The following is a 27,808-nucleotide window of genomic DNA, read 5'->3' as shown; positions in this document are numbered from 1 at the left end:
ACAGTGAACAGAAGGTCCCAACACCTTCTGGTTAGTGTGGTGAGGTTGACTCAGCTATATTTTCTCTCGAATGGGATGAGGTGTCAAAACCATAAAATTATACTTGGCAAAAAAAAAAAAGCAGAACATGTACATGTATATACATGTATATACATATACATATACATGTATATACATGTATATACATGTATATACATGTATATACATATACATGTATATATACATGTATATACATATACATGTATATATGTATATATACATACATATATGTGTGTATACATGTATATGTATATACATATACATGTATATACATATACATACATGTACATGTATATACATGTATATACATGTATATACATGTATATACATGTATATACATGTATATGTATATACATGTATATACATGTATATACATGTATATGTATGCCTGGTCAGTCAGAACATCTGATGCTCTTAAACATTATATCTAAAAATGTGCGTCACTACTGAAGAATACACAGACATAACTTTGTCACAGATATCACAGTAAGGACCCAATCGTAACACTACTCAATCTCACTGTTTGCTAACCAGATGCTTCACTCACCCTGGCATACTACACGCTCGAAACTGACAACTTGAGGGCTCTCGTTAAGCTTTGAAATTTCATTCGCAGACTTCCAATGGATTTTTAAGATTTTTAAATAAAGAAAAAAGGCAGGAATGTCATAAAACAAGTTATGCATTCTGTCTCGAATCAGTTCAACACTGTGAATTCCACACCATCGATTCTGATACACATGCACTGTTTAAGGAGTGAAACAAAAGCAGGACATATACTTCAAAGTCATGACTGTGTCAGTGTTGAATAAACCCATAAATTCATTGACATACGCTTAGATGCAATGTTTTTCAATACATTGGCATAAAAGGTGTGTAAGATGGGAGAAGAAAAGATGGTACTTTTCTTGAATCTGTGTATTCAGTGCAACAGTAATTTATTCAAAGCCGTCATGCTGATTAAGATTCATGTCAAAGAACATAAGGAGAGTGAGCCTACATTCACGGTCGTATCAACATTGCTTGTGAGTTGAAGTTTGATTTTGTTGGAAAAATGTTTTGAGACTTTTTCCTTATCACATTTTCTAAAAGTTTTATCAGTCCAGCATTCCACATGTTGGTCCGTCCATCCAGTTTTGTTTTTTTTTTTGTTCTTTTTTGAAGGGTCCATATTTGAAGATTTTTCACTGTAGAAATATTTGTCACAAATTTGAGAGAAAAAAGAAAGGAAAACAAAGCTTGCAGGATTCCGGAAATTGGGTTGGCCAGATCTGGAATTTTGACAACATTGTTACAGGACATGTTTTGGTATCTGTAACCAAATCATTTTTAGCTACCAAAGAATATTCCTTCTGTAAAACCTTCAATACAATCGGCTTATGGATTCTAGTGGAGTACCTAACTGGACTCTATTTTTAGCCGGTAATCACTAATTTAGATGGGGGGGCGGAGGAGGAGAGGAAAGAAAATAGAAAATAAAAGGACCCATAGAAAGGCGGCATAAAAGCTGAAAGCAGGAAACTGGGACAGCACTCTGTGTTGTATCTGAAACCAATAAGATTGCTGGCATACTACACACACAAAAAAAGGAGGTGCCCTCTATATTTAGATAAGAGTGAATGATTTGTCAGGATAAATAAAGAATAGATGATCAGTAGATGTGTGCAGCCGCTGCTACTGATCTTTGATGTCACTTCTGCGCCTCTTTCAAAACCCTCAGCCTGATATGATTAGGAACGCTCACAGTATACAGTATATACATGATTTTTGTTTCTTTTTCTGTTACCTTTCTGTTATGTAATTACATCGAGATGCCGAGCAGCTGCGCGGCTTCAAACAGACGTTAGCACACATCCACATGTTGTGCTCTTGGCTCGGTTTCTGCTGCACAGACACGTCCCTCGCTTTAATTGGACTGTAGTGGTTTGGTTGATCCGGAGGAGCGGAGCGCGGCCAGCCGGGGCAGGTTTATTAGCCTCCATCAAAGAGGCCCTGTCAGCCTTGATCATCTGAGGTTACATGGCGGTACACGACTCCTGCAGAGCGTTTCACCTCTGATCTGAGCGCCCGTGGTGGATACTACATCCTCAGACATGATTTCTGATTCTTGTATTCATTTTTCCGTTTTGTGGCCTGCATGAGCCGCTGTGCGTCTTGCTACAGTCTGTGTTCTTTTGCTTTCCTAACCAATTGTGGCTGAAATCAAGGTGTCTTTTTGCATAGCAGAAGATCACAGCGGTGGTATGATGGCCTCAGTTAATCGCGTGATAAGTTAAAATAAGCTTGATAATTTCTTATCTGAATTTTAATATTTTTTGAAGGGTAATTTTGTTTGGAGAGACATCATAATTCATTTTATTCATGGTTTTGGTTGTAAGTGGATTTAATTTTTGTTTTGTTTACTGTTTTTGGCTGCTGTGTTTTATGTTGGATATTTAAAATGTCTTCCAGTTCCAATTCTAAATGTTCTTTACAAATTGTAGTTTATTTGTCTTATACATTATTTGAAGGAGGTCTCAAGACACCAATATTATCATTTATTATAGTACTTAAAAGGACAATTTATGGTCCAGCAAAATTACTTATTGTGGCAGGCCTGTCCACATCCCTTTATATTCATATTTTGTCCCATTACAGCAACGTCTATAGATGCACAAATATATGTTAGAACAAAGCAAATTAGCACATAATTGTGAAGTGAAAGGAAAATGTGACTTGGTTCTAAGTGTTTTTCTTCCTACAAATAAAAACTCAATTCGATTTAGGAACTGAACTTTGACCCAGTAATACATGGCGTACTTAATTAGTTTATTTAGTCTAAACCACTGCATTGTAGCTCCGGCTGCATGTTTAGGCGAGTCAAATCTGACCACAGCTCCCTGCTATAGAAAAGCACCGCCCACAGCATAATGACGCCACCACCATATATCCCAATGGGTTTGTTGGGTTCAGCAGGATGTATGGTGTTTGCTTTCCGCCATATGTTGCTGGTTTTAGGGTAATGTTCTCTTAACTTTAAGAACAACTGTGTTTTTACTGAGATTAAGTTACACACACGCCGCTCTTTTTAGATTTTCATTTCTTGAAACAGTTAAAAACTTTGCGTAACTTACTTCCACTTCACACTATTGACCTACTTTCTGTTGCTCTGTTCTAATAAAACATTTTAATGTGTGCGGTCGTAATGTGACAAAGTGTGTAAAAAGCTCAGTGAAAATGAATACTTGCAAAGTACATTAAGTCTTCCTAATTTAGGTTAGTACATGTGTGACTAATAAAGTCAGCGGAGCAAAAACAAAAAAGGGACAAGCTTCACTGCTTGTCCCTGAGAATCTCCTGGAAGCTACAACTGGGAAGTATGTCAGTGGTTCCTCAGCTTCTGAACATGCTGTACATGCAATATGGATTACTCAAACTTTTGAACACAAAAGGTTGTGATCAGATAAGACCGTGAAGGGTTTTCAATTATCAATATAAATACATATGCAGTGTTATTGCTGGGACAGCATCCAGAAGCCGAGTGACCAAAGCTGAGTGTGAAACTAATGACTTCCGTGCTTAAAATTGACTGCGGACTGTACGTGTCAGTTTTGGTTCTCCTTATTGGCTCTGTATAGAGAAAAGCGCAGCATTTTATTCAATTCTAATGCATTCTTTCAAATGTAATCCAATCACACTGTCAAATTACATGCAATCCAATTCAAGCCATCCCATCTAGCTGTGTGAGTCCAGCCAATTGCATTGACTTGTTGATTTTGCACTCCATCATTCTGAGCGCGGAAGAACGAAACCTTCAACAAAACCAAGGCCACACTGTTAAAACACCAAATCTTACCAAGTGTTTTTGGTCTAGTTTCTAGTGCAAATATCTTAGTGCACTTGAAAGAAGACAAAACTGACTTACAAATAACTTTCCTGCAAGATATAGGAGTTTGTTTCAAGTAGATAATTTCTTAATGTTGATTAAAATCTACTAGATCCACTGCCAAATAATTTCACTTATAACTTATCTCTTGCTGAAAAGTTTCTTGTAAGTTAGTTTTGTCTTGTTTCAAGAGTACAAAAATAGTTGCACTAGAAACTAGATCAAAAACACTTTATAATATTTTGTGTTTTTGCAGTGGATAATGAGCAACAATCTGATGTTGTCCACTGAGGACAAGGAAGGACGCAGTAAGACACATAAGTACAAGGAGAGGAGTACTTTCGATGGAAAAGAAAATCCAAAAAGAGAACCGAGCAAACCGCTTCCATCCCTGATGACAGTTTCTATGAAACACTTTCTTCAAGAAATGGTGTGAGAGGATCTCAGCTGCTTTCGTTGCTGTCTTTGACTTAGGTTACTTAGGGACATGCACAGATAGACACTAGGTGGTGCAAGAGGGGTTGCCCCTTTTCCTCTGGACAAAAAGTGCCCTTTTGAAACAGTTTTTTAAAAATATTCACAATGTAGTGACCTGTAAAAAAAATCTCACACAAAGTGCCCTTTTTTATACCCGCCCCCCAAAATCCCTGCATGCACCACTGTAGGTGATGCCGTATGTTTTCCTTTCCTGGTTGTTAAGGGGTAAACACCCAAATATCCTCTTAGAGTCTGACACTCCCATATGCTGAGCTCACTCCTATGAGTATTGACAAATCTAATTCATGTGAGTCAGAAAGAAAAAAAAGAAAAAAATTCCCTTGTTTTCTACAGATGGTCGTTTGAGTTTGTGAAACTGTGACTCATAAAGTCAGCGAAGCCAAAATATTGCAGCGCCTCACTTGCTTCTCCCGCCCTTCACCCTCGAGAGTCTCCTGAAAGCCACCACTGGAAAGACGGGAGAACCTCTGATCCATAACTGGGTCGTTCACATGTTTTAGGCTGCAGCATTGAAAAGAATAATAATAAATTAAGACTAAAGGTTATCTGTGTGTGCACGCTTGTGTCATTTATTTAGGTTTTTTTTTTGTCTCTTTAAAGCTATTATGCTACAAGGTTATGTTAAAATTAGGTTTAGTGATCAACATTAGATGACTAATAAAATCAACTGGGAACAATCACATTGTAATAATTTGCTTGCTTGACTTTAAAAAGATGTCCGCCTCAAATAGCTTTTATATAACTACTCTCTTTAAGAGCTGCATCCATTATAGTTTCCCGTCTCCTGATCTTGTAAAGTTTTGACAGATGTCGGTCTTCCCGTCGCGAGCGGTCAGTAATTATTTACATTAGGAGCAGGGGTGTCGTCACACCGTGTGTTTGAGAAAGTGGTCTGTGTCCCAAAAAAAAAAATGTTTTTAATAATATTACAGAGACAAAATGCTTGAAGAGTCGACATTTAGCATCTTTTGTCCTCACCATTGTTTGTCCCTTCAGATTCGATAGCCACAACATATATGTGGGAGGGGCCAGCCCAGCACTTCCTGGTCAAATTGTATGATATCACTCGGATACAACCAAATGGAGGCTTTTCTTTCGTTTTGCATTGTTTGTTTTCTTTAAAGTAACCCTTTCTAGTTGCCCTGCTATAGATGCTTTAGTTTGCAGATCATTGTGTTTGTAAATTAGGTTAATGACCTTATTCCTGATTCTTTGTTTAGATTTTCTTGCATGGTGCGTCCTGTCCTCTCATGGTGCAGTCTAACGAAGTGCAGGTGTGTTGAAAATTCTGCATTAAACCAGTAAGAGGGTTTGGCAACTTGAGGTGGATGTCAGAAAATCCACGAGAACTTGGAACCGGCTGCTGATTCTGCTTTCTTCTCACCTTTTTTTTTTTCTGACCCCTTGACGACACCACCTCACAAGCATGGTTAGCATTGCTACCGGCAAACGGCAGTCCTTTTTGTTCACTACCTTTACTTAGTTTTTTGTTGTTTTTTTTAAGCTCATTTTGCACAGCACAATATATAATACAGTTTCAGCAGAAAACTCAGATTGAAGTCATTCACTTCAGTTTATTTTTGGAGCGACTTTGGAGCGTTGTATTCAGGCAGCAGATAAGTTACTGCTGAGGAACACAGTCTGATTAGTAATTGTACACACAACTGGCACCCAAAGCTATTGGACTAGGATGCATCCAAGAGCGTTTGATAATTTTTTTATTTTTTATTTTTTTTAACCTTGGATTTTGTCTACCAGGCTTGAAGCTGTCATGTTTATTTGTATGAAACATTTTAAAGAACGCATAGCGGCACTCTGATGTGTTGCAGTTACGTAAAGCTCTCTTTTCAGTTTTTGGAGATTTAAAAAAAAATTTTTTATGACAGTTTAAAGTCAGTGCGTACAAGTTAATTAACGTTCTCCTGATGATCTGCAGTCTCCCACTGCTGCGAAGCCACACCGAGTCACCACCTCCCACCACTCATCTGCTCCCTACTGATATTTCTCTTTCATCGCAAGCTGCAGCCGACAAACAAACAAACAAACTCTGCTCTGACGTCACGTAGCCGAACGTCAACTTCTTCCCAGCGGTCGGAAATGTTTTTGGATGCGATGACGACGACGACGAATCGTGGAATGTCACTCATTTTCTTTTTCACGACCCCACCTTGCAACCCACAGAAGCCAGCTCGCCTAACAGGCTCTTCTGATAGCAAAAGCCACAGATGCTGATTTAAAAAGCAGCAGCTGCCAGAGCTCTGTGAGTTTGGAGCTGAGGGAAAGATGTTGGCTGGGACAACTTGATCCCTGGGTCTGTCCTCACCGTGCCACTGTTTACTCCATTTACTGGACAGAGCGGGGGATGTGAGGGGAGGGACAGGCCGGCTGTGTTACCGGTATTGATCGCGGAGAGCTGGCTGCAGTTCAGATTTATCCATGTTACACATGTGATGTGTTTGGTGTGGATGAAAGTGTGCGGCCGTGACCTGTGGAAGGGGTCGTCGGGCATGAATGAGCGATAGTAAAGCTTTACGTAAAAGGTGAGATCAGGGATGATTCATCACTAGCTCCCACATGTGCACAGTAAGGGTGAAGGCCTGAGCACAGCGGCGTTAAAGAATAGACCGTATATTAGTAATCATACAAACCTAGTGATCAATTTCTCTTGAGGGTTAGGTAATGTTTTCTTTTTGTGTCCTACTACTGTTTCTGCTTGAAATACCTGAATTTTGCCCTGTTGCTTCTGGAAATCTTCATGAATTTTGTTAGAATGTTATGAGACAGAACAACACAAAGGGGTTCAGGTTTAGAAAGTGAAACAAAAGATGCATTTTAAACGTTTTTTTTTTTTTTTAAACTTTGTTTGTGCAAGAAAAATATCTAAAAAGGGTGTGGTGTGTATTCCCTCTCACTCTGGGAATACCAACTGACTACCAAATTTAATTAGATAAAATTAAAAACTTTTTTTTTTTTCCTGAAAAATGGTATGGCAGGAAAACTTTTAGACGTAAACATTGTTGAAGACAGCCGCAGGAAAACCTGCTATACAGTTAGCCGTGTCTCAAAGGACATGCAGGTTTTTCTACAAATATATAAAAGCAGAGGAGCTGCACACAAAATAAAAATCGCATACCACTTTTCTCCTTCAGTAGTTATTTGCCATTTGAAGTGGTTTTGTCCTTTTAAAGTCACCAAAAAATACATTTATTTGGCTAAAATGGTGGAGGTGACGGTGTATGACATAATCTTCCTTTAACTGGATTTACTGTAAAAAGGTTTGAATATAAAATTTTACTGTGATAACAACAACTCAGGTTTTTCAGAAGTATTAGAAAATGCTGCCCTCTTGTGTTCCCACATATAAATGAAGGAGAACATTCAGTTTCTGTCCTGTAATGTAAAAAAAAAAAGCAATATTAAAAACTAAATAAATCTCTCTCCTTTTGTCCCAGGTTATGGACACGCTGTCCAAACTTTCCCACACAAGCATTGCACAACAAATGGGAGTCAGGTATGTTGTTTAAAAAAAAAAAGAGAGAACTGCGCATCTAACACGCAGTAAAACGCCTTCTGATTATTTCACAAATAATAAATGTGTGTTTCCTCTCACAGACATTTTCCCACAGAGGAGCGCGTGGAAGACGAGGACATCTACAACCACCTGGAGGACCTGATCGAGTACGTTTCCTCCTCTAACACAAACGTCTCCGCTTCCTGCCGTTTTAAAACAAAAGAGCATTTTGCTGACGAGGGCTGCATTTGTTCCCTGGGTGTCGACTGGAAGGCAGCCACCTCCTCCACTGCTCCCAGACACACACACACACACACACAGCTTTTTCTCAGTTTACCACAAGTTGTGTGGGACTGGACTTTCGTCATTCGTTATTCAGGCCCCATTTAGTGCGAGGTTTTGCAGATTTTTGTTGAATAACAGATTTTATTTTAATTATTTTTGAAACGTTACAACTTGTGCTATCCAGATCATCCTGACATTATTTTTTTACTCATGAGGTTAATGTCCCGGGATCAGAGAGAATAAGAGATTGAAACAATTAAATCATTAATTTTTTAACTTCGTGCTGACACATTTTGAGACTTCTGAACTTTTGGGCTTAAAGTCCCAAGAAAATAGTCGTACAATATAATCCACTCTAACTGCAAATAGGTCAGCGGGTGCAGTTACGCCTTTATCTAAACACAGCCAGACAACACAGTGGCCTTTTTGTTATTGATTTTCTTCTGAGAATTGTTTTGGACTGAATTTGAGCTGTCAGCTCATCCATGGTTCTATTTTCGGTCGCAACGCTGCAAAAGCTATTCAACTTTTTTGCATCGGCCAGAAAACTGAAATCAGTGCGCCCCGTTTCCTCCGTGAGACGTTTGAAGCCTCGGATATTGTTTCGTAACAGAAACCCTGGTTTAAACATCTCCACAAATTTCTCCCTGAGCTATTAGAAGTATTAGAATAAAGGGATCTAAATCCAAACGCACAATGCGCTTCGGCGACTTTTATCTGTAAATGGTTTGAAAACTCAACGTTTGCTTTTTATTTCACAATTACAGCTTTGGAAAAAAAAATAGAGCATTTCAAATGATCAATTTCCCTGATTTTTATTTTTTATATGTATATGTTTGAGTAAAATGAACATTGTTCTTTTATTCTATGAACTGTAGACTACATGTCTCCGAAATTCCAAGCAAAGCTATTTATTTATTTGCAGAAAATGGGATAATCAATTGTCAAAATAACGAAAGAGATGCGGTGCTTTCAGACCACAAAGAATGCAAAGAAAACAAGTTCATATTCATTTAGAAACGACAATACTAATGTTTTAACTCATGAAGAGTTCAGAAATCAAAATTTGGTGGAATAATCATGAGGTTCAGTGCAGTGGGCTCTTAATTTTTTTCCAGAACCTATTACATACAGTAAAATCCCCCATTAAATACACCAAACTTTAAAATTGTACCTTTTGTGTGCAGTGAAATTCTTCAGTTGCACTATAAAGACGTTTTAGGATTGTAACTGAAGCCTGCGGGGGCAGACGAGTCCACAGTAATAAAGATGTCGGGACGCCTCGCAGTGATCTGCTCTATGTTTAGCGCTGACAGCTCCATTTGCACAGGAAGCAGCGGCAGAGATAAACCAGCCAGCCAGCTGCAGGATGAGGTCGGACACATTTAAAGCTTTCCAAACGTATAAGCCAGACCCAGAAATTTACTTGCAAAAAAAAAGAAAAGAAAAAGAAAAGCATGCAGACTGCTGACTTTGCAGAAATAATCCATCTGATCTGCAAAGGAAAACTTTCTAGATCTTTACAAACCCGAAACGTAGCCTTACACTTCTGCTTTTCTCATCAGAATCTCCATTTTCATGTGAATGAGACTTGCACAGGCAGCAGAAAATATCCATTTTATGCACAGCATCTTTCTTGTAGTTGGACTGGCCCGAAATTTCCTGTGCGGTTTTATATGACGAGTCAGTTAATAATAATGTATGTTGTAAATCTTTTTGGCAAGGTGAGCCGTAGCGAAGTCCAATGTTATTCATACCCCTGCCATGTTGGGGCGTAAAATTCGTTTCAGGAAGGCTGAGCCTGATGGGAAATGAGACAAAAATCTGTCAAAAGATGGTAAAAGAACACAAAAGGAATATCAGTTTTATAAACCAATTAAGATTTTACTAAAAAGTTGCGTTCAATAACTGATTTTTACTGGCAGATTTGTACTGTTTATGAATACTGACCAGCTTTTATGTGTTTCCACTGGTGTGTCCACGGATTCTCTATCAGATTCAAGTCTGGCCTTTGACTGGACCGCTACAAAACATTAATGTTACTTCCAGTGAGAAGAAACATGTTGGCAAAATTAAGAGTGGCTGAGGTATTGCTAAAACATTAAGCTGGAGGAATAATTGATCATTTTTGTTCTGTATGTTCTTTATCCGTTTTACATAGTTTGTGATAAAGGGATACTATAGTCCTATATGAAATCTCACTGAGCAGTCAGATAATCTAGATGCAGTCGAAACCAGAAGTTTACATACTGGTCCATCCAACGACCCGTCATTGGATAGACCAGGTCCAATGACGGATCCGGTCTATCCGTCATTGTTTAAAGAGATGGTAATAATTCTGTAAGTAAACCTCTGATTTTGAAGACATTGAAACATAAGTCTGACATATTCTTTCAATCAGAAATAATTTTGGTAATTCGGACATAAAACAACAGAAGTTTGCTCTGATCTAGCTTCAGAGGAAAGCTAGGAAAACGGTAGAAAAAAAGATGTACGAGTCTTTTTTTTTTCACTATATGTAAATCTCTGGTTTCAACTGTACTTAAATTATGAGTCGGATTTGAAATTGTGTTACTACAACTAAAGATGGATTGATTTGGAAGCTTTTTATTCATTTTTAATAAGAATCCCACTGCATGTGCCTCCCACTGTACACGTGGACCTTTTGTTCTTCGAGAAAGAAACATTTTATACCAAAATTTAAGTCTAAGCTTTCCCTCCGACTTACCCTCATGAACTTAGATGTGAGCGTTAAGAAACCCAAACCGCCTTCACACTCCCAAATTACCCAGCATCCTCTTCTGGCTGGATTTTGCCGCACGGCATCACAGGCCACAGCTGTAAAAAGCAGAACTTTGCGTGAGCCTTTTCGCGTGGTCGTTGCGGATGGCGAAAGCCATTTTCCGTCGGCAGCGTGACGGCGTGCGGTCCCGCTCACACACTCTGCGTGCGTCCACAGTGAGAACGGCGTGGAGGACGAGGAGGACCTGTACGCCTGCGTGTACGAGGACGAAGAAGGCGGCGAGATCTACGAGGACCTGATGAAGACGGAAGCCATCCCTCCTCCGGTTTGTGTTCCTTCTGTAACCTCCATCTCGCGTCCAGATGGTAAAACAGTTTAAAAAAAAACAAAAACACTCCTGCTTTTGCAGATCAGACTAAATTTCAGCTAAATATCTCAATTTTCCACCTAATTAGTCTTCAAAATGAAAACAGGCAGAAACATTACATCTAATTTCATGCTTAGTTAATTTGCCACATTTTCTCCCTCTGGTTTAGCAAAAAAAAAAAGAAAAAAAAAAGTTCTTTCATATTTGGCAGACACTTTAGTGAGCATGTGTAACCCCTGACCTCACTCCGAGGCTTGGATCAACTACATCTGGTTGGACGGTTTGTAAGCCCACAGCGCCGACACACAGTAACCGGCCTCTGTATGCGTGCGTGTTGGTGTGTGTGTGGGTGTGTGCGCGTGTGTGTAGGCGTTCCAGAAGCAGGCAGAGATCGACATCAGGAGTTGCTGCTTAACAGAGATCAAGCAGACAGAGGAGAAATACACCGAGACCCTGGAGTCTATAGAGAAGGTACGCTCGCACTGACAAATGGAAGTCATCTGGACGAGCCGTAACACGACACTGGTGATATATTTTGCATTTACTGGACCCAAAGAGTTCACGTCGGTAATGTTCCTTGGAAACACATGGAAGTGTTTATGCGTGTAGTTAAGGAAGGTGTATCGAGTTTCTCACTTTCTGGATGATTTTTCATTGTTGGAAGTTCAAACTGAAGTTGGCCAGAGTTTCAAATGATGGAGGAGGGGGGGGAGAAAAAACACCTTTGAAAATATTGTCTGTATGAATTATTTAGAAAATGTATTTTCTGATCAGTCCAACAAGTATTCATCTCTTCATAAGACTCTAAAGTACACTCATTCTATCATAATAGGTACTGCTGTTTACTGACGGCTTTGCACACTTTAACAGAGTATAATGTACAATTTGTCATTTATAGTATTAATATAAACTTTTAATTTGACTTCTTGTTTCCCTTTTGTATTAATGTGGCCTGACGCTGAGGCCCCTTTCTCTAATGGGAAAGAGAGTTAACCTTGTAGATCTTGTGTGGATTTTTGACAAAAATCAAATGAATAAACTTGGCTGTACCTGCAAACAAACTGAAAAAAAACTAAAACGAGAATTGTGAAAACCAAGCTTTGACAAGAACCTAAGGTTATCTTTGTACTGTTTCTAATGAGGACAACGGAAAGGGAGACGAACAAAAATCTCCAAAACACACCACCAGAAAACTGAAACAAAGGGTTGCACCAAGCATCTAGAATGATCAATAAAATCTATTTGTATCCCAACTGGTAGAGAGTAAGGTACACCAGGGGAAAAAAAGCATGAAAATCAGCATTTCCCCCACTAAATATTGGATCCAGGACTCTTCTGAGAATCTTCTTGCTGCGAGACAACAAGGCTAAACACAAGGCTACATAAAAAATATACGAGAAGCTGCAACTTTTGAAGTTGTTCCCAAACCATAAAAACTATTTAAAATACAAGAATATTTGAAATAAAGATCTGAATGTAAGCAAAAAGTAGTTTGCTTTATATATGACAGCTACAAAAATACTTTTTCTTTCGAAAAGAATTGTTACAGTAACTGCAAGATGTCACAATTAAAACAACTTGCACCTAAATAATCTTTATAAAAGGGATCAATTATTGCACTTATAGCATAATATAATAATTTTCCTTTAACCAAAGTCTCATTCAGCTGCTTTGATGGAAAAAATGGAAATTTGTTAGATAACAGTACACCCCCTAATGGGTATTTTCAAACATTTTCAAGAGCACTGAAAATCAACTGAATCTCCTTCACCGCTGTATAGTGTGAAATTGAAACAAACTCACTCCAAATGGGGGGGAAGAAATTTGCTGTCAAACAGTAGAATGAGTTTAAGAAGGACCAAGATTTTGTATTTTTCCACTCAGTGTTTTATTTTTTAAAATGGACGTAAAGGCAGATGAACTTTGGAAAGTGGAGTCTGGAACAATACAGTTACTATTTGTTTTTGCCAAAACTACATCTTTTCCATTTTCCTCTGCGTTTTTCCAGGACTATAGGAGACCCACCGGTTCCAGACCCCTAGCCAAAACCACTTGTCTTCTTCCCCTTGTGTATGTTAACGTCCACAAAAAAGGCCCTTGCCTGATTTCCCAGCGGAGAGCCGCAGTAGATGACTTTTGTTATGGTGAAATTTTGTTTGCGGTCCCCCACTCCATTGAGATGCAGAATTGACTGTGGTGGGAGTTTTCAGAGAGGGGAAATCATTAAATTGCACACTCTGAAAATGAGATTATTGCCGTGACCCGGACAGGCCTGGTTGTTTCTGCTTACTGCAGCTCTTTGCAGCTTGGCCTCCATAATGTAATAGCGTCTCGTTCAAAATGACTCCCCCACTTTCACTGGAGGAACGAGCTTTCATTCCCATGCGTTCTTTTCTCTTTCTGTTTCTCCCGCAGCACTTTATGATGCCCCTCACCGTGTTTTTTTCTACGGTTGAGATGGAGAAGGTGTTTGTGAATATTCCGGTGAGTTATTGTCTTTGAATGCGGTCAGCTGGAAGTTAAGTAAAGTTTGAAATCACACCAACTACTGATAAACATATATTTCCAAATTTATTTCCTGTTATTCAGTTTCACTTATTTGTATGTAATATATTTTTTATTTTATAATAACTATCTTTTTTTAATATTGCAGTTCTTTTAGTGGTCTTGACTGGCAACAGTCCTGCTGGAAGCTAATGTGCTACATGCTAACAGTGACAGTGCTAATTTTCTGTTTTTTTTGTTGCTTTGCAGAGTAATATGATAGCAGTTGTTTATTAGGAGTAAACAATTTCTGCGATGTAGCAGCCATGTATTTAAAAAAACTATTATAACAACTTCTTCTTTTGCTATTGTGGTTAGCAGCAGTCATGCTAGAAGCTAAAATCCACTGGTAGCATGCTAACATGCTACCAGTGACAGTGCTAGTTTTTCAGAGATAAAACAGGTAAACATTTTCTGTGTTTTCTGTTTCTTTACAGAGTAGCATCATAGCAACTGTTTGTTAGTAGTACAAAATAAATACAGCTTACCTAAAATGATAAAAAGCTTACTGGTAGACAAGTAGTTTGCAGCTAATGGTTAGCTGCTAAAAAGTTAGATTTTGTTTAGCTAGGTTCTAAAGTTAGCTCCTGAGGAAATTTGGAGAGAGAACCAATCTTTTTTTTTTAAAAGGGCAGAAATGTAATATACCAATATATGTTCTATTTGCTGGATTTACAATTTCAGATGTGCACAAAATGCCAGCAAAACCTGATTGTGCGAATCTCTCTGCTGACAACCAAAACATCCACTCAAGTTGTTTTTTTTTTTTGCCCTACAAAATGTATTGATACATGCTGCTTCGAGTCTGACCGTGGGATCTGGGGCTTTTAAATTCCTTCAGGTTTTGCTCTGTGAATTTTTCTGCTGTTGAAACAAAGTGCATCTGAAATTCTTGCCACATTTAAAGCTCAGTCGAGTATTGTTGTTAGGTTGCAGGTATGTCCGTTGAGACTGAAAGGTCTTCATTTTTAATGAAATGTACCTACTACAAAACCTTTAGAGCTCAGGACAGGGGGAAATAATCATAACAAATGTTTTACGGTCAGCACTGATTCATTTAATTTTCTGCCTGCTTCTTTTAGGAACTGGTTAAGGTTCACAAGGGCTTATTGCTGGAAATCCAAGAGTCGGTCCACCAGAGAGGTTCCCAAAACCTTTACCAGATCTTCATAAGTTTTAAAGAAAGGTAAAAAGCAACATCAGGAGCATCTAATTTTTTACTGGGTTTTTGTCCCCGCTTCCTCATGAAAGCAGGACAAGCTCATGCAATTTTACAGCCTCTCTTAACTTCATTTTGTGACAAAACGTGCTCAGATTTCATTTTTATTATGCTGTAATTAATCAGATGAATCAATTATTAAAATAATTGTCAACTAATTTGGTAATTGATTAATAAACTCGAGTACACAGCCATTTGCTGAAATATAAAAATATAATCAGGGCAGTAATTAACCCAAAAACGGTTAAAATATATATATATAAATTTTGTGTAATTTGATTCAAATGTTTTAAATTAGTGCCATTATTGCATTTTAAGTAATGTTTTTATTTTTATTTTCTTATTTACAAAAGGAACTGAATTGCTTTTTTAAAAAATCTCTTTCTAATACTGTAAAACAAAGGCTTACATAGCTAAATGAAAAATATTTAGAATGCGCCATTTTTAAAAATCTGATTAATCATTATAATAATTGATAGATTAAACAATTACCAAAATAATTGTTAGTTGCAGCCCTACTGTGTTTGTTTTCTAGTTTGACAGGAAAAAAACGAGTGTTTATAATTTTGTGATCTCATATCAATCGTAAGATCACAATCCAACTATGAAAATCTGTGTAAAGTTGTGTCGACTGATCGGTTGGGTCCTTCTGCTCTGACCGGACGCAGGTTGTTGATCTACGGGAAATACTGCAGTCACGTGGAGACGGCCATCACCACCCTGGACGACATCTGCAAAAACAGAGAGGACGTGCGCATGAAGCTAGAGGTGAACAGCTTCGGGGCTGCTTTAAAATGACAAAGAGATCAATAGATGTCCCACAGTGCAGGATGACACGTTTGCAGTTTCTAAGCTGAGCAGAGTGAAAAGAGGATGCCCTCAAGTGAGCAAATGAGGCATTGCAGGAGATGTTGATGATTCATTAAGCATTACATTTTGCTATAAAACTGGAAGCATATGGATCAGTACATGTGTATAAGTTAGAAAATAAACAAATTTCTTTCTGGAAAAATGCAAAATAGTATTGCCAAAGGGATTAATATATAGTACAATGTACCTAATTAATGATTTTTTTTTTAAACTATTATTATTATTATTATTAAATCTTTTTGCAGGAATGTTCTAAAAGAGCCAATTATGGCAAGTTCACCTTGAGAGACCTGCTTGTGGTTCCCATGCAGCGGGTGTTGAAGTATCATCTCCTTTTGCAGGTACAGCATAAAAAAAAAAACACAGAAATTTATTCACATACTACGCATCAGTTGATTTCACATATATGTTTTTCTGATAAGTTAGTAAAAAAAAAAAAAAAGGACTACTTCTGATTTTCTGTGAGACTGAGAAGCAATGGGAAGGTTTTTCATAAGCCTTCGGCAAATCATCCGAGTAATGAAGTTGTCTACAAAAATCAGCATCTATGTTTCTTACAAACCTCTCATTAGTCAGATATTTAAGATGTCAGTGTCACACTGTAAACAACGGTGTCTCAACAGACTTTCAACAGGACATTCTCAGCTAAATCAGTACGTTTTTGATCTAAAACAAACAAAACAAAACTCAGTAAATTCATTCTAAGACAGCTGTTATTACACCATGTGTCCACCAGAGGCAGCATTGACTGCGTTTTCCCATCCTCCTCCCTGCATTTTGTCCTTCAGGCTCTGCAGCTCATCCTGACTGTTTGTGCATCTAGTTTATGACTGAGTTGAGAATGACCGCAGTGTAATTGTCATTCGATACAGACGATCGAGGATGAAGTAGAAAGAAGAAAATAAATAAAGTAAGGCGATGAAAGGAGGGCTGAGCAACAGCAGAGACAAACAAGTAGAAAGGCTGCCCGAGACTGGGAGTCCTTTTTCAGCATTTTCTCAGAAAATAACACTCCTCTGCACATTTTGCACATTAGTAATACTTTAATAATAAGACACATATTAACAATAGAGATTTCTTTGGTATTATCTGCGAAGAAAATAAGCAAACAGGAGAACTTAAGATCTCTGTAGATTTTAGATCCAAAAATCATAAATTAGACTTGCAGAGTTCTTCAGCATTGGCCTACTAAATTTTGCGGTATATCTTCAAATACTTATTGCATCTATTGTCACGTTTTTATACAAAATTCTGTAAATTTGATGGCATGCTGGAGCAGAGTCTGGTATAAAACATAAAGGACAGTTGTCTCAGATGAACAGGATTGAGAACCACTGCTCTAATCGAGCAGTTAACAGATATGCTAATTAGCCAGCTGTAGTTTTATCGCAATAGTGGGATTGGTGAAGCTTCCCAAGTTCCTACACCAAAACTTTCTTTGTCATTTAATCACCCTGAGTTATGGTTTCCCTCTCTTACAAAGGCAGTAATTCAGGATGATGGACAGACCCAGAAAGTTGTGGTATGGAAATTTGCGAGCTTCACCCAGGATTTTTTGTTTTTTTAGATAACACTGTTTTTAGAATCGCAGTTGGCCTACTTAAAGCCAGCTGACTAGCAGTGCTGCAAGCTGAGTTGGGGCAGCCCTGTCTCAGTCTGGTCACTCATTAAAATACCTTCAAACCGGCCAACACAAATGATTTTGAGAGTTCACTGTGTGAACCAAAGATAAACAACCAAAGATTTACATGAAAGATCAAAAAAACATTATCCTGGAATGGGAATGTCCAACAGTTTAGGTAGAAATAATATTTTAAAAACTAGAGTTGTGGATCAGGTAAAAGTTAAGTGGTATACAAATGGAAATTACTAAAGTCCCACATAAACAACAACAATTCAACTGAACAACTGAAGCCTTTTTTATTAATTATGTTACAATGACACTTATCAAAGTGTCTGTTTCACTTATATAATACACTAATAATGTTGATGTGTTATGTAGGTTATGAGTATGGTTACAGCACGCTTTGGGGAAAAAAAGTAATTTTAGTAGTAAGTAATGAAAACTCCGAAATTTGGTAAAATAAAGAGAAAAAGGGGAAAAAATTGATATAAAGATGGATAAAAGTGAATACATAAATATTACAACTCTTTGGACCTTGGTATTTTGGTATTCATCTGAAAAATTACGCGTTGAAAAGTGGAAGAGGGGGCAGCAAATTTATAGAAGTGGGCATGGGGCCCCTTTTGCCCACCTTTTTGTAGCACCCCTGCCAAAAAGTAAAAATGATATTTAAAAAAAGGAGAAATGTGCGTAGATGCGTAGATACAAAGCACATCGTCTTGTGTCAACATGGGTCCAAATCTCTGTAGAACAGCTGAGTAACAGCTAGCTTAGCTGAATAAAGTCTCTACTTCTTCACATGGTGACATCTAGAATCTCTCCAACTAATGCCTCGTCACTTCCTCTCTCTTTCACCCACCGCCTCTTCCTTTCTGTGTCTTCTTTTTCCCCCCACTTTTTTTGTCATCAGCCATTGGCTCGCCCCGCGCTCGTCCTTCCTTCTCTCCCCTGTTTGAATTCCCTCAATAAGTCCATCATGTTTGGCCGCCTGCTATCAGCAAGACCACTCCCAGCCTCTGTATCTCTGTGGATGCGGGGAGGTCGGAGCACAGGCTTGATAAATAGGCCTCTGTCGTCTTGCTCGTGATAATAATGCCCAGGTTGAGCTTGAGTGACACCGGGGATTTGAGAAACGCCAGGCAGGACAAACAAACACACACACGCCCACACGCGCGCACACCCCATCTCCCTCAGTGTGGCCTCATGCACGCATGACATCTGTTCTTATCCTTCACCGCCGAAGTCTGGATGTCTTGTTTACGTAGCACTGCCGCACTTGGCAAATAATTTCAGATATAAACTGACACGCATGCACACAACCTCCTATAGATACGTGCACACGCACGCACACACACTGTATCAGATTTATTTTAGGACCGGGCTGACTTTTTTTATTTTCTTTCCAGAGCAGAAACTTTAAGTTTTTATGTCGCATGGACCGACTCTTTATCAATGTTTTTGTGTATGCTATCTTTTATTTGCCTTCATCGGTTTTGTTCTTTTCTGTGTGTGATCATTTTACTTTGTTTTATTTATTTTTTTGCTTTGTTCAACAGGAACTGGTAAAACACACCCATGACGCCTCTGAAAAAAGTAATCTACGGACAGCGCTGGATGCGATGAAGGTATTTCTATAATCCTATCCCAACATTCGCTGAGAATATAGAAGTTTTGTTACTAAAGCCACTTAATAAATTAATGGACAATGATCTTTTTTAGGCGTTGATAAAGTATTCAATCTTTGAAGCTGGGAATAACGAAAAAATGTACCCACCAACTTTACAAATTTAGAGCTTTTATGCATCAACCTGATGTTGATCTGCTCACATAAACCCCAGTAAAATGCATTAAGACTTGTGGCTGCAATCCGACAAAATGTAAACATGTAAGCTGAAAGAGTGGGGAATACATTTGAGGATCTTTGAAATGCATGAATTTCAATAATGTGTTTTCGAGGTTTGGAAAGTTCTTGATATTCCATCTGCAGTTTTGTATGAAAGTTGGAGTAAACTGCTAGCAGAAAGGACTCCCTACAGAAAGTCAAGTGATCATTTATATGGTGTTTAATCAATTAATTTCAGCAGGAAGGTAATTTAACTTGACATTAATCGATCTGTACGATGTAATGAATATTTATTGTTGATCTGTGTTATGAAATTAAGGTGGTCTTATTGAAATTGGGGGAATTTATTAGAGTGTGTGTATGAGAATTTTCAAAACATAAAATTTTATTAGATTTTAGGTTTACGTTGTCCCTTCTTGTTAGAATACTCTTACAAGACATTTTTAGTAACAGTAATAAACAGAAGTGGTAGAGTAGCCAAGTAACAGTAGCACTACTTTAACATATTTTATTCAAATAAAAGTAAAACATAAGTTTATTTCAATACAAAACTAACAAAACCTGGTGACTTTTTAGTTAAAACAAGCTTGTTCTTTCTGTAAAGTGGGTGCAGTATCCAGAAATTTTACTCAAGCAAGAGTAGCGATACGTCATAATAAAATTACTCAAGTAAAAGCAAAAAGTACAGCACAGTAAAAATACTCCTAGAAGTCTTTTTTTTTTTTTTTTCAAAAAATGTTACTCAAGTAAATGTAAATGAGTAAATGTTACTAGTTACTACCCTGGAAACTCTGGGGGAAAAAAGTAATCTCATATAATAGTGAATTGAAACTGTCTTCTTTTTTTCCTTGTATTGTTTTTATCTCCAAAGTTTGGTGCTGGAAAAGTTTGAAAACTTTTACTGTGGGAAAAATGTACGAACATTAAATCCTCCACGCAACTTTCCAAACTTTTCTTTGTGGACTAAAGTTGAAGTATACTCATCGCCTTTTTGATGATGTGTGTGCGTGTGTGTGTGCAGGATTTGGCACAGTACGTCAACGAAGTCAAACGGGACAATGAGACGTTGCGAGAAATAGAGCAGTACCAGAGATCCATTGAAAACCTGGTAAGTCCAAATAATGCCGCGGTGGTGATTTAGTGCTCTGGGTTTGGACCGCCAGTTGAAAAGTGATCTGTCTTTCTCTTTATCTGCTTCCCCAGAACCAGCCTTTGAGCAACTACGGGAGACCCAAAGGCGATGGGGAGGTGCGGGTGACCTCAGTGGACAAACGAGCTAAGCAGGACAGGTAGGATGTCAAGTGAATCCAGACAGAAGGAGGGGCGATGCTGCTGGAAGCCTTCCAGAGAACGAAGAAGCTCATAACGAAGTGTCGATGAAACCAAACCTGTTATTCCCCGCTAACTGATGTAATTGGGTGAACTGCACCGTAGCAAATGAATGTCATTAAGGGAATCTTCCTCCCACTCTGTAAGCTCTAGGATACAATCGGCTGCATTATGTAATATGAACTATACAGGGTAATTGTTTTGTCAAATAACTACAGAGTTTATGCAAGTCTGACTCAAGAGAAAACACACACAAAACCCACCTGAGAGACAGATTTTCATTTGGCCGTCGCTTTGATTCCCTCCGCAGACACATCTTCCTGTTCGACGCTGCCGTGATCGTTTGCAAGCGCCGAGGGGACAACTACGAGATGAAAGAAGTGATTGACCTGCACCTCTTCAAGATCACCAACAACCCGACGTCCGACAAGGAGAACAGGAAGGTCTGGGTGCCGAAGACGCAATAGTTCATGCTGCTGTCTTAGAACGTCATGAAAGTTTGAGAAATGATACCCAATTTGCTGCACTGCAGTCATATCGAGAGTTTATGTTTTGCCTCTCATATTAGGTGTAATGCATGTTGCATCACTGCAAGGTTTGCAGCTCTCTAACCTCCACACAGAGCCTACTAAAGTTATTCACACCCCTAACATATTTGCATTTTGTCCCATTACAACCATAAAGTTTAATTTATTTTACTGGGATTTATATTAGACCAACCCAATGCGATGAAGAGTTGGAAAGCATCAGGAAAACAATGCATGTTTTTCAATATTTTTTTTTTTACTAATAAAATCTGAAAAGTGGGGCTGTTAATATGTATTCAGCACCAAATATTGAAATACCTCTAAATCAAATCCTGTGCAATGAATTGCCTTTAAAGTAATTTCATATTCCAATCAATCTCACTGAGTTGGAGCACTTTGCAAAGAAAAATGGGCAAAAATGTCACATTAGATGTGCGAAATGGACATAAGTGCTCCCCAAACTCACAAAAAAAGTTTGTGGTTGCAACTTGACAAAATGTGGAATAAAGTTCCAAGAGGTGTGAACACGTTGCCAAGAGCCTGTAGGCAATTGTCATAAATCTGCTCTGAAACAAGTCAGTCTACTTTTCAATTTGGCTCAAGATCTTTCTGTCAATCAATTGTAGGTTGTTTTTTTTTCTCTCTTTCTCTCTCTTTGCTTATTGCAAAAGTAAAACACGGTGATGAGAAAACGTATTCCAATTCTAAGATAGTAAATCAGTTACACTTTGGCAAAGCAGACAGACGAATCTTTCCGCGACTTTCCCTTTGGAGAGCCTTTAAAAGCTTTTCAAAACCGTAAAAACGGGATTTTTTTTTTTTTTTTGAACATGTTCCTGAAAACGTGCAGTTTGTATCTGCGCGCTTGTTTCTAATTATTATTAAGAATGCTTCTGTATGGATTTTATTGGTCAAAGGGTATTGAATACAAAAAATACTGTATGTCTGGGAGACTTCGCTTTAAATTTTATACTGCAGTACTTCACGAAGTCTCTCTCCCACTTTAACTGTGATTTACTGAAGAGCTTTGGATGGTATTAAATCTCACAAGCAGCTTCTCGCCGTGTAGGCTGTCCCAGCAGGATGCAGCCCTGCAGTCCGTTTTACAGTTCTGCTGTAATGTTTAGCTTCTAAAATAGATAAAATAATAACAAAATTGCTCTATTAACATGCCGTTAAATGACACGAATAAAACAAGCCCCACCTAACGAGTCGTCCGCTGTAATGGAGGCGAGTTCTGCGACGTCAGGCCCGTTATTGCCTCTTTATGACTGAGTCAGCAAAGCTCGGAGAACACGTTGGAGTCCTGACAAACCAATTAGCGGAGCTATTTCTGCGTAATGAACGACCATAACCATTTGTCAGATACACCCGGGTTCATAAAACTGAATGAAAATGAACTTCGCGTGCTTCTTTATAGGGTCTTATAAGCACCTGTAACAGTCTCTCTACCCCGCTGCCGCCTTCTGTGCCGTAAATCCCCCGGCGTGCTCCGAAAATGAGCTACACGCAAAAACCTTTCAGGCTCATAACAGGAACAACAAAATAATTAACAGAAAGCAGTCCTAAATAATTTGCTACATGCTTGTTCCTGCTCTTGTTTTACATTCCCTTATTCATTTTTATTTTTTTTTTTTCCCTCCGCATCCTTCTGAAACAGTGTCAGACTGGAACAGCCTGCCTCCTCCCAGATGGTGCTATCATTAAACCTCGCTTTGGGCCTGACTACTCTTGTACACACAGTGAATACAAAGTGCCAACTGGGGGAAAATATTGCCAATCATAATGAAGAATGATATCCAAGGCGTGCCAGGAAACATTGATTTGGGTAATAATGATGCAGTAATAGCAGACATTAGTGGGCTTAGGCCCATATGGGCTTACAGGATTACATTTATGAAGGTTGCAGCCGTTTCGGCGTCGTTCACCTCCGACATGAAGAATGTAACGCGTTTTCTTCGGTGCTATATTTGCACTAGCCGCGATGGAAATGAACGCCTCTGCTTGAAGGTAGCGAAGATGAGAACCTCCATCATAAAAGAAATGTTTGTATGCAGATTATCTGGAGGTAAAACGGTTCTGCATAAAGTATTCAGAGACCAAAGACAGTCAACAAAACATAAGCTTTTCTTTTTTTGTTTTTATAAAGTATGTTTAAATGCTTTCAGATCAAGCATTATTTCAGCCAAAGATGCCAAGTTAAAGGTAATCAGGTCATATTATTTTCCTATTAAAACCACACAGATGATTTTATTGTAATTTCTCTTGCTTAGCAGTAGCTTTAATTTGAAATATTTAAATGAAGCAAAGTAGAAATAAATTATTGTCGGTTGGGAGTCTCGGAGGTTTTTGCCTTAAAAAGATTTTCAGTTTCCTGACTTTTTGGGTGGAATATTTTCTGTTTTGTTTTGTCTATGTTCTTAGTACATACTCACTGGCACAAATGAGAAGTTTCTAGGAAAACTCTTGCTCTATTTATCCAAGTTTAACAAGCGGGCATGCCCAAGTCTGTTTTCATTAAAAAAGTTTCTGTGTTTTGAGACCCAACTTAGTATTGCACAGAGGAAAATGCTTTGTGTTGGAACATTTTTCAGTTAAAAAGATAAGAATTTGAAAATGTCCTAAAAGTTACTGCATCAGCTTCATTTGGTATCAGTGCTGCAGTATTCAAATTAGTTTGTAGTCGAGGGTCACAGGAACGGCTGTGAACATCCTGAACACCTTCCTTCAACAGCTAGCTAGCAAAACGTCAAGCTAAAACCTTTCTCATCAACTCCTTGCTATTGCTACTTTTCATTTCTTTCATTACAAACACTACAAACAAACAGCTTTATGCTAATTGTCCGAATGCTTGGTAGCTTGCTATCAAGCTAGCAAAACTACTAGCTAAATATTATCAGCAAAACTAACAAAGAACTCCAAATTGTTGCTAGTTTGTATCTAAGCTAAGTTAAACCATGTAAAGGCCATCATTCTGGCTTTAATATTCAAAACTAAATATTTCAATGAATCCTGGTCCATCCTTTGAGATAAAATAAATGGAAAAGTGTCCATGTACATAAACAATAGCCGCAAGCTAGCAATTAGCAAGTAAAACATAAATAAATATATAGATTTACAAATAAGATTTAAGAATAATATCTTCCATCGCCACTTGCATAGATTTTAATAAATTTTTAGTCATTGTAGGAGTTTTGGGAGTTTGATGATCTCCAGTATACAGGTTTAACGCAAATGGCAAGGAGAAACGACATCATTAATAATAGAAGCAGCCATTGTTGCTGCTCATCAATCTGGGAAAATTATAAGGTCATTTAAAGCTTTGGTTGGAGAAAATCACACACGCCTTAAATCCCCCATCCTAGTTGTCGAGCACAGTGGTGGAGGAGTGATTATCTGGGCTTGTTTTGCAGCCAGAGGCCTTCAGCACCGTGTGATATATTTTCTCATTACATTAAAGCGTGTCCAATATTTTGTCATGCAAACGAGAGGATGATCACACGCTCTACAGGAAATGACAGAATGGCTGATTATGAAACGAATCGAGGTTGTGATGGTCCAGTCAAAGTTCACACTTCAACCTGATTGATATCCTGTGGTGGCACCTAAAGAGAGCTTTGAAAGGAACTGAAGCACTACTGTGTTCCTCAGTAACACTGCAAAAAAACCAAATCAATCGAATCCTGGTGTTTACTTAGTCTTCCCATGACTTTATAATGAAGGCTAATAGCAGACAGCAGACCTCTTTAAAACAAAAAAGATAAAACAGCTCTCATAAAAAAACAAAACAAACGTTGTTTTTCTCCTTTACAAATTGGCAGGAAGACGCTCTCACCCTTCATCGTAGGCCACGGCGTCCACTGGGACTGCCAGCGTGGAGCGGCGCTTTTTCCTTTCCTCTATCCATCCGGTCGAGGAAATGCACCGCTGCTCTTTCCTAACCGCACGGTGAACCCGGAGCAGCTTGACCTTCACAGCCGAGTGCGAGGAGTTTCTAAAACCACGACCGGCAGTCGTGAGAAGCGCGTCGCGCAAAAGCACCTGCTTTCGCCACGGCGTCTAAAAACGCGGACGCCCGAGTCGCCACGGAAGCTAACGGGCTGATATTTAGCCTTTAAAGTGGATAATTGTAGCCGATTGCAGACCCGCTCGCTGCTTGGGTCTTTGCAGGCTGTCTGAAACCCAGCAGCAATGCGCCACAGTTAACTCACACTTCCCCCCCCCCCCTCTACCTCTGCATCGCTTCATTTGCTCTCCTCCTTCTCTGTCTTTGTGCTTGCTCTCCCCAAGGCATCCCTCCTTCACTTTGCATCTCTTTGTCCCCATCTGTCTTTTCTGCCTCCTCTCCCTCAGTGTGTTTTGCCTGCCGTTGTTTCATCTCCTGTCTCAAACACATTTGTTTTTGTTTTCGTCTGTTTCTGTTGCAGTGGTCCTACGGATTCTACCTCACTCACAACCAGGGCCAGAACGGCTTTGAGTTTTTCTTCAAGACCAAAGAGCTGAAAAAGAAGTGGCTGGAGCAGTTCGGCATGGCCATGTGAGTGTGCCTTCTGTGCAAGTGCGACGACGCGATGATCTCACGGCACGACGCGTTGCTCACCCTGTTATTCTGGTCCGTTGTGATTAAAGGATGACAAAAATGAAAGTGACACAAAGGGGAGTCGGCCGGGAGACACGCTCATACTGAACATTGCATTCAGACAGACGAATCTCTCGCTGCGAGTTGTCGAACCGCATCGACCGGTTCTTGTCCTGGACGGGATCCAAACGCTACAAAAGTGACTCATTCCAAAAGTAAACAATAGGTGAAGGGAAACAATAATCTGCACTTCGGTCGTAGAGCCGAGGGAGATCCAGTTTACCACATTGTTCCGTTTTCCAGAGAAAAGCCCAATCCCTGGTTCTTAGGCTTTCTTTCTAAAACATATCCGACGTAAATGACGGCCTTATCTTTGAACAGATCAAATACAGCAAAATTAGCCTGCACTTGCATATGGGCAGGTAACACAGGTGAACTCTGTCTGTACATACTACTGACAGACACTACCAGCAGGCAACAGTTTATTATTCCAGGCGCAGACATGCACCTTGTCGGTAACTTTCCCAGGATTACGCCATCTGTTGTTGACAAGCACTGCAACCCCCCCTTCGCTATTATTGTCCCTGTGACAGAATGTACAGAAAGAAGTAGGAGTATTATTTGTGCAGCCATGTCTGGGTGAACAGCATGTTAATGCAGTTGATAGATATTCACTGTTCCTTTGTCTACGTTCGGTCTGAATACTTGATTCTAACTTCCTTTTCTTCAGTGTTTGTTTAGCTCTTTTCCAATGTCGTTAACATTATCTCTCCAACTCTTGTTTAGGCTTGGGTAGCTCATTTGCTCGCATACTTTAAATAGAGAGTAGATAGGTTTAAAAGTAAGGTTTTGAGAAGTGTTGATTAGTTTCCTTACTTGCACTTGCTGTAAGTTTGTAGAAAAATGAAGAAATCCTAACGTCTGCTGACAGCCATGTGATTCGCTAATTTAATGAAATCAATAATCTTTCCCTTCAATAGCAACAATTATCCATTTAGGCTTAGTTTGAAGTGTCTTTTTAGAGGCAAGCTGCATGTCGTGAGAAAACTAACTGTACATGACAGAGTTTATTAGTAGCTGTAAATGATTATGTATGGAGGGCAAGATTTTTAGCTGCTTCCATTCACTTCTATTGTATTCAGTAGCAAAGCAGACTATCCTTTTGACACAGTCGTCGGGAGAAATAGAAGTGCCAAGGGAAAAATTTATGTTTCTAACCTATCTGATAAGGTTACTGAGCTAAAAACACAGAATAATAGAAAAGGAAAAATTAAAGGTAAAATCCTAGTCCTCGCTGATAACTGAGGTACGTGTTAATAACAGTTTATCTTGTTGCTACTTCTAGCTATGAAACAGGTCTACTTGCATTCAAAATAGGTGCAGGAAAACGAAATGAGCGAAATAACATTTTATAAGTAACAAGAAAAGCACCCAGAGGAAGTGAGGATGAAGAAGCCGACGTGTTGATGCGAGACTGAGAAAACAGGAGCTATATGATTTAGCTCGTGAGGCTAAATTAACAAGCTGCAGGAACAGAGAGGTGTTGCAGAACAATCACATGTTCTCTCTCACGCTCTTCATTTTCAGACCAGTCGATGTTTGGAGCATTTAGTCACATAATACGTGGATTGTAAGTTACTAAAAGAGAAATCACACCGGTTTAATATTTCTTCATTGAAGGAGACACAATGTTGTCTTGACAATAACATATTTTGTCAGTACTGAAAAAAATGACCAATTTAAATGTTTTACAAGACATAGACTGTGTTTAAAAATGTGTAATCTGTGTAGAATATTACCAGTCCAGATTTTATTCCTTTAGTATATTAAAGTGTTTGTTCTTGACTTTTTCCTCATCATTTGAGTGTGATTTCATATTAAATCAATTTTAGAGTTTGAACAGATGATCCAATGCAGTCCGGACTCAAAAAAAAAGAAAACTCTTAGCGTAGTGCTAATAAGAAG

General features: G+C 38.8%; 1 protein-coding gene and 1 long non-coding RNA gene across 4 annotated transcripts in view; one reads left to right on the top strand and one right to left on the bottom strand.

The window, feature by feature from the left end:
• Window positions 1–27,808, top strand: part of vav3 (vav guanine nucleotide exchange factor 3) — a 100,267-nt gene that overhangs the window by 41,634 nt on the left and 30,825 nt on the right. For all 3 annotated transcript variants that reach the window (XM_032551109.1, XM_032551108.1, XM_032551110.1), the window contains exons 3-15: window positions 7,855–7,913; window positions 8,015–8,080; window positions 11,158–11,266; window positions 11,678–11,779; window positions 13,724–13,792; window positions 14,935–15,038; window positions 15,740–15,839; window positions 16,187–16,282; window positions 19,122–19,190; window positions 20,430–20,516; window positions 20,612–20,697; window positions 21,048–21,180; window positions 25,692–25,801. In XM_032551109.1, coding sequence (XP_032407000.1) covers window positions 7,855–7,913; window positions 8,015–8,080; window positions 11,158–11,266; window positions 11,678–11,779; window positions 13,724–13,792; window positions 14,935–15,038; window positions 15,740–15,839; window positions 16,187–16,282; window positions 19,122–19,190; window positions 20,430–20,516; window positions 20,612–20,697; window positions 21,048–21,180; window positions 25,692–25,801 — 1,190 coding nt within the window. The remainder of the gene's footprint in view (window positions 1–7,854; window positions 7,914–8,014; window positions 8,081–11,157; window positions 11,267–11,677; window positions 11,780–13,723; window positions 13,793–14,934; window positions 15,039–15,739; window positions 15,840–16,186; window positions 16,283–19,121; window positions 19,191–20,429; window positions 20,517–20,611; window positions 20,698–21,047; window positions 21,181–25,691; window positions 25,802–27,808) is intronic.
• On the bottom strand, window positions 15,693–21,094 carry LOC116711678 (uncharacterized). Its single transcript, XR_004337305.1, has 3 exons — window positions 21,001–21,094; window positions 16,222–16,273; window positions 15,693–15,802 (listed from the first exon to the last, which is right to left on the bottom strand). It is a non-coding gene; the product is annotated as an uncharacterized LOC116711678 (long non-coding RNA).

The sequence above is a fragment of the Xiphophorus hellerii genome, chromosome 21, assembly GCF_003331165.1.
Source record: "Xiphophorus hellerii strain 12219 chromosome 21, Xiphophorus_hellerii-4.1, whole genome shotgun sequence".
NCBI lineage: Eukaryota > Metazoa > Chordata > Actinopteri > Cyprinodontiformes > Poeciliidae > Xiphophorus > Xiphophorus hellerii.
This window is presented reverse-complemented; position numbering and strand designations above follow the sequence as displayed.